We start from the raw sequence: 7,556 nt of genomic DNA on the forward strand, positions 1-7,556 counted from the left end.
TTTTATTGATTATTACACATTGAATTTATTGATTTACTGTATCGAATCCATATTACTTATCTGTTTTATCACTTGTGAGGCACTTTTCTCAATTCGGTCCTGGATTTAACATGACGGATGCTCACGTGATCCGGAAAAGGAGATCAAAGGTGCCGACACGAAGTGGACCTACTGGTTATACTGTGTGCGTAGTGCCAGAGAGAGGTGCGTTGCCGACTTGCCGTTCTTCACTACTTCACTCAACTCTCAATTATCGCCAATCACCAGTCAGTGACACCACTGACACCAGTGGCGCCAGTATCGCCGAGTGTTTACGCGGGAGAGATTTGCTAGTATAGGTTATTATTCTAACCTCAAATACATGTGCACGATCTTTGAAAGCTCACCTGTAAATTTTGTATTTTCGACAACATGGAGCTCTTCGAAGATCCCATTTTTAAGACCAAATACTTGAAGAATAAACTTCGTGTGAAACGATGGGAGAGCGATTTTATGGAAAGATACGGACGCAAACCTAACAAGGTACGTTATCTCGCAACCCAGGCTAACATGTGATCGGTATTAAATTTTTAGCCATTCGATATTCGTCTCGCATTCTTTCCGTACGAGCTATATATAATATTGGATAACTCAAACTTGGAATTATGTATTTAGTTTTACGAGTATTATTTATGTGTATATATATATATATATACACATAAATAATACTCGTAAAAACTAAATACATAATTCCAAGTTTATAGTATATATAGTATATATAGTATATAGTATATAGTATATATAGTATATAGTATATAGTATATATAGTATATATAGTATATAGTATATATATATATATATATATATATATACATTATTAATATCGTTTTATCATGCATGTCATATATACGTGTCGTTGCGTTACAATTATGTTATTGCACTTTTTTGTAAATTTTTTTTGTAAATAGAATGATATAAAAGAAGCAGATGTATCTATCAAGGAGGCATACAAGATATATTGGAAGCTGAAAACACGAGCTCTCGAGGAGACTCTTACAGACATTACGTTCTGCGATGATATGCACACGCAAGACAATAACTCGAATAAATCACCGCGAAAGTTAATAAACAGTCAGGAGCAAGATAAGAATCCAAGCCCAGAGAAAGCTACAAAAGACGCAGAGAACATAGATCCTTATAATAAATGCTCGATGGAAATGGAAGACTCCTTTAACCAACTGGTTCCAGTGAACGTTGAAGGTGCCTGGGGCAATCATTTGAGCAAGAGTAAGGAGCAAGCGCCAAAAAAGAAGCAAGCCCTGCTGATTGGTAGATCTTCCTCCTTTCAACTGTCTAGGAATAAATTTGAGAATTCGACGTTTACTAAGCGAAATCCGAGAAAGTCGCTGTCGTCGACAAAAATAAGGAACAAATCCGAGAGTACCTTAAACAGCTCGAGCATCGATCGGTTGGATGTAGACAGCAAGGATGGCTTCGATGTGACGGTTGACGAGACAAAGTCTATATTTGGCGAATCGATGAAAGTGACGTTTGAGAAAAGCAAACCTGCTGCGTCGCAGCACTCCATTAATGCTGTCCAACAACTGGCCAACGGCCGTGTCACCGGCACAAGTCGTAATTTGAATCCAGGTTGGCTGGACCGATGCGCGAGAGACAGTAATTTGGAAGTGACGACGATCAACCCTCAGAGGCTGTCGGGCACCAGCGATTCTGGAATAGAATCCATGGAATCTAGCATTTATTCCCCGAAGGACTTGGCGTCTACCGTGAAATCTGCCTCGTCGCTCCAAGTCTCCGATGAGGAAGATTTTGTATGCAATAGCGAGTCCGAGGAAGAACACGGGAATAAGCGCATTAGAAACTTCAAGAAACAACTGAGCGATCAAGACGATCGTCCCGCGAAACGACGACGTATTTGTATCAATTCCGATTCTACGATCACTGAATCTAATAGTACAATCAACAACGGTACATTTAAACTGACTTCTTATGTCGACATCGATAGAAGTTTTAATTTATTGTATACAGATAAGAATATTAAAAACGAAATTGACAATGATAATGCATTTAAATCAGCTAACAATGTTGATACAAATACAGTGAACGAATCAATTAGGATTAAAAGGGATACAGTTTCTTTAGGTTTAGACATTGAATCGGACGTTATCATTAAGGATCAAGTGACGTCTGAAAAAGTCTGCCAGATTGAAAATGATCATAAGGACAAAGTGAGAGTTGAAAAAGTCTGTCAGACTGAAAACGATCAAACTAAAAAGGTATTCGGACTGATGGATACTGTTTCAAAATCTATCAATATTAAGAACCAGGAAGATCTTTTAGTATCAGATGAAAAACCCATGAAACGTGTATTACGTCGAAGAGTGAAACAGGTATCATCTGACAATTCCGATCTCGATTATACAGAAGAGAAAAGCAGAACTAAAACGAGAGCAAAGACAAATAAGAAATCTACGAATCAGCGAAATAAAAGGAAGACGGCAGATGATAATGAGACAAAATCCAATGTAAGAAGGAACTTTTCCAGAGGACAAACAAATTTAGAGAAGGATGACGAAGAACAATGTTCAGATTTGGAAATGAAGATCCCGACATATGGTGTAGAAATGTTGCAGACAATTCCTCGCTTTGGGATTAAGCCAAGTGGACCTGGCAATCTCATCGCACAGTTTTCTGAATCTGTTTGCACCGACGCGGTGGAAAGGGACGCCTCGATATCTTCAACAACGAGCACGAAATTGACCGCGAAGGAGAAGCTAGAGAAGAAAATGGCTGCCGGGACAATGAACGATAATTTCGTCAGGATAAATCTGAAGAAGAAAGTATTCGTGCGAGGTAAGAAAACCTTTAATTTGGGCAAATATAAGAGAAATCAGTGGAAACAGAGGAAGAAGGAGTTGACATCTAGTGAGCGCAACCTGGACGTAGCCGACTTGATCGACAAAAATGGCATGACATGCTTGAAATGTGGTGAATCCGGACACTTTGCTAAGTACTGCTCAGCTTCCAAAGGCGACGCTCTTCTACCCTTGGAAGAAGTCGACAACTCGTCGAACTTTCCGACTCTGGAGGAAGCTGAAAAGATGGCGAATGAGAAGGCCGTTGTTGTTCACAGTCACAAGATTGAGCAACTTCCCGAGCGACCTTTCTATTCTACTACGAAGACTTCGCGGGACGAAGAAGATATGACGGAATTGTTTAATGACGACTTCGTGGACTTCGACGAGAAGAGTGATACATTAACTTTTGGGCACAAGGTGCCACAGGAATTGGTGTCCAAATTGTTACCACCTCAGATGAGAGCGATTGATCCGTTATATGCTGTAAATGAAGACTGCAGTCTCGTCGAAACTCCCGCGGAAGTCTTCGAGGCATTACGCATGTTCGGTCACGATAGTTTTAGAGCTGGCCAGGAAAAGGCAATAATGAGAATATTGTCTGGCCAGTCTACCCTGGTAACGCTATCGACGGGCTCTGGAAAGTCTCTGTGCTATCAATTACCGGCGTATTTATATAGTCAACGTTCCGCTTGTATCACTCTAGTAATTTCGCCTTTAGTGTCCCTGATGGACGACCAAGTGACAGGCGTACCGATGTTTCTGTCCGCTGCGTGCTTACATACCAATCAGTCGTCGAAAGTAAGGGAACAGGTGATGCAAGCGGTGAAGGATGGCAAGGGGAATATCCTGCTGGTATCGCCGGAAGCGGTGGTAGCTGGCGAGAAATCCTCTGGTTTCGGCGCTCTCCTCAGGCAACTACCGCCAATCGCGTTTGCCTGCATCGACGAGGCACACTGCATCTCCCAGTGGTCGCACAACTTCCGACCGTCCTACCTGATGGTTTGCCGGGTGCTCAAGGAAAAGTTGAAAGTGAAAACGGTGTTAGGACTCACGGCAACCGCTACAAAGACGACAACGGAAAGTATAATAAAGCATCTGGACATACACGACGGTTTGGCTGGTGTTATATCGGACGTGCCCTTGCCTAAAAATCTCATTCTAACAGTGTCCAAGGACGAGAACAAGGACCAAGCTTTGATCGCACTGTTGAGGAGCGAGAGATTCCGCAAATGCGACTCTGTGATAGTTTATTGCAATCGTAGGGAGGAGTGTGCGAGAATTGCGAGATTGTTAAGAATATCGTTGCAGGTAAGCGTTAAAATTTTCAATCTCACTGCAATCACATGTATTTTAACAATAGAAGCAAAAAAATATACACCTTTTTACATTAGATGAAATAAATTAACTTAAAAACAGTTTATATATACATTTCTATTAAATAAGAAAGGTCTGAATTAAATGTATACATTTTACACCGATAGGATCCGCGAAATCCTGAAAAGCCAAACATGAAGATATCAAAAATAGCTGAAACTTACCACGCCGGTATGACGCCTCACAGACGCAAAATTGTGCAAAAGGAATTTATGAACGGGAAGATTAAAATTGTAGTTGCCACTATTGCATTCGGGATGGGCATCAATAAACCGGACATCCGGGCTATCATTCATTACAATATGCCTGGCACCTTCGAAGGATATGTACAAGAAGTCGGTCGTGCTGGAAGGGACAATATTACCGCACATTGTCACCTATTCTTAAATCCCACGGTATCACGTCTAATTAAAAATCTGAGATTCAGATTGTTATATGAAAAACTGTTTCTCATCATTTTTCACTTATCTATCTTGATCTTTTTATTAATTGAATTCATTATTCCTAACACAGCAAGACAACGATAAGTGGGAATTGCGTAAACACATACATGCGAATGGTCTCGACAGGCATACGATTAGACATCTACTTCAAAGGATTTTCATTCCCTGTCTTTGTGCGAAGATCAACAACAAAGATTCGAGTCGAAGATGTCCCGGTCACGAAGTTGCTCTTCCAATCGATGAAACCGTTCAAGCCCTTGACATCACGCAAGAAATGATTTCGACATTATTGTGCTATCTCGAGTTACACCCGAAAAGATTCATTACCGTACTATCGCCCGTGTACGTTCGAGCGCGAGTTTCAAGTTATGAAGGACCACAAGCTCTCAAACAAGCCGCACAATCCGTAAGACTTACAAAATAATAATTTTAATACTAATAATATATTTATTTTTCTTTAAATTCTAAATAGACAATACTTTAAGAGTACAATACAATAAAGGATAGCAAAAAGATTTTATTATGATATAAAGATAATATAAAAATAAATAATGTGGAAACTATTTTGATTTGTAGTCTCCACCGCTCGCGATGGCAATAGCGCTGGACAAGAAAAACGGGATTTCACATGAAAATAGTAATATTATAGAGTTTCCAGTAATTGACGTTGCATCAGCTATCGGATGGGATAGCGGCGTAGTAAAAAGTCATCTTAAAACTTTAGAATGGAAGACAAAAGGTAAGAATTTTATATATTCTTGAGACCAATAAAATGAGCAAATAAGAGAGATGTTGTAATATACTTGTACAATTTAATTTAATAAAATTATAGTAGGACGTTTTGATTTTACTAACAAGTCTGCTTCAGCCGCAAATACAAAATTCAACATATAATATATTACATTTATTTTAATTGGAAAACACGTGACATTTCTTACCAGTTTTTATGATTAAATATTTAAAATTAAAATCGTTGTCTCAGTCATTTTTATTCACTTTTTTTGTATAAGTTTTTATTAGTTTGATTTAGTTACCAATATTTGTAAAAAAAAAAGTGAATAAAATAGTCTTTAAACAATGATTTTAATTTTAAATATTGGACAACAAAAAATTCACAGCTAGTAAGAAATATCACTAAATATTTGTGGTGTTTTGCAATTAAAATTAATGTAATATATATTGAATTTTGTATTTGCGGCTGTGAAGCAGACTTAGTAAAATCGAAACATTCCGCTATAATTTTATTGAATTTAATTATATAAGTATATTACAACTCTTGTTTACCCATTTTATTCCCTCGCTATTTTATTTCTAGATACGAGCTAATATACAATTTTGCTTTATACATTCTTCTGCATAAGATATTTTCTGTCTTGAAACGTATCTCATTTACATGACCATGAATGATACCTGAATGTGCTTCACAGTTGATGGGAAGGTAAAACGTTCGGCCATATCTGTACAATATGATAAACTTGGTTTACGGGTGAAAGCACCGGGCGACCTCACCGACGTTGAGCTGGACGAGGCCCTCGAAGCATTGATCGCACGCACTCAATCTCAGGAATCTTCATGTTTGCAGCAACTCGAGCTTACATCCTCCACGCTTAATAAAATCAGCGTGTCATCAATTAAACATTGCTCGGTCTTGGACGATGACATTATAAAGAGATCGGAGGAGCTCAAAGACACTATCAGAGAATACTTTCAATCCGATTCTCCTTTAAATAATCTTGATACCAATTTTCAGGTATGTTCTTGAATCGCAAAAATTAGAATCTCCGATGTAAAAGCAGTTAAAGTTGAGGATACATTATTTGACCTTTTTACAGAATAAAGAGACAAACGAGCAGCAGATCGCAGCCGATGTTCGCAATTTGATATTACGTTATAGGGATACTAAGTTCACGGGCCGTGCCGTAGCCCGTATCTTTTATGGAATACAAAGCCCGAATTATCCTGCACCGATTTGGAATAGATGTCGTTCTTGGAGAATTCATATCGCTGCAGATTTTAACACAATTTGCAAAATCGCGGATAGAGAAATTCTAGCGTTACGATAATGGAATCGACTGAATAATAATAATTAATATATTTAACCCCATCTTGTTAGTCATACACTTAATTTTAATTCTTATTAGAATAAACTTTTATGACGCATTGGAATAAATCGACAGACAAAAAGATTTGCCTTAAAAAAAAAAACATTTTCAACGTTCATGTAAATCACTAAAAAAAAAAAGGTAATTTTATGAAATATTTTTTGAAGAAACGATGGAACGAATCTTTAAAAAATTTTTTTGTTTTATTATTTATTTTAAAAAGTAGAAAAACATTTTATTAAAAATAATTGATTTTATAACAAAAATACAAAATTTCTAGTTTTTTTTACTAATATTGCTTTGTCGATGAACCTATAAAGTAAGAAAAAAGTTCAGAAATTGAAAAAATGGTGGCATTTAAAAAAAATCATAATTTTTACCAAAAAAATTTCATTTTATTTATGCAATAAAAATTATTTAAATTTATTATTTTATTAATCTTATAGGATCATCGACAGATAATTTTATAAAAATAAGATTATTTTGTATTTTTTGTTTTAGACGAGTACAAAAGGCGTTACAACTCCTGCCTACTTCAGCGAGGAGGCCACGGCAATATCTATAGTTGCTATAAAATCAATTATTTTTTAATATATTTAATATATCAATAAATTTTTGTCTACTTTTTAAAACATGTAATAAAACAAAAAATTTTTTAAACGATTCATTGCATTATTTTAAAAAATTCCATCAAATTATTTTTTTTAATGACTTACACCAGGCTTCCTCTTTTAAATTCATGGAAGTTTATTAGATCACACACACACACACACACACAC

At 36.9% G+C, this 7,556-nt stretch overlaps 1 protein-coding gene across 1 annotated transcript; it reads left to right on the forward strand.

Annotated features, from left to right (window-relative positions):
• The first annotated feature begins 236 nt into the window (after positions 1-236).
• LOC105448500 (ATP-dependent DNA helicase Q4) lies at positions 237-6,867 on the forward strand. The gene is made up of 7 exons (XM_011687131.1): positions 237-522; positions 948-4,166; positions 4,340-4,627; positions 4,746-5,081; positions 5,252-5,414; positions 6,103-6,425; positions 6,508-6,867. Exons 1-7 carry the CDS (start codon positions 412-414, stop codon positions 6,736-6,738), a joined length of 4,671 nt encoding a protein of 1,556 aa, XP_011685433.1. The 5' UTR covers positions 237-411; the 3' UTR covers positions 6,739-6,867.
• Positions 6,868-7,556: the final 689 nt, after the last annotated feature.

This window comes from Wasmannia auropunctata, unplaced genomic scaffold, assembly GCF_000956235.1.
Source record: "Wasmannia auropunctata unplaced genomic scaffold, wasmannia.A_1.0 LD336085.1, whole genome shotgun sequence".
Classification (NCBI taxonomy): Eukaryota; Metazoa; Arthropoda; class Insecta; order Hymenoptera; family Formicidae; genus Wasmannia; species Wasmannia auropunctata.

Bases quoted from the DNA above. Each gene is read 5' to 3' on its own strand.
- LOC105448500 (XM_011687131.1), top strand. From the start codon at position 412: ATGGAGCTCTTCGAAGATCCCATTTTTAAGACCAAATACTTGAAGAAT. The intron at 4,167-4,339 runs GTAAGCGTTAAA...TTACACCGATAG, and splicing joins TGTTAAGAATATCGTTGCAG to GATCCGCGAAATCCTGAAAA. The intron at 6,426-6,507 runs GTATGTTCTTGA...ACCTTTTTACAG, and splicing joins ATCTTGATACCAATTTTCAG to AATAAAGAGACAAACGAGCA.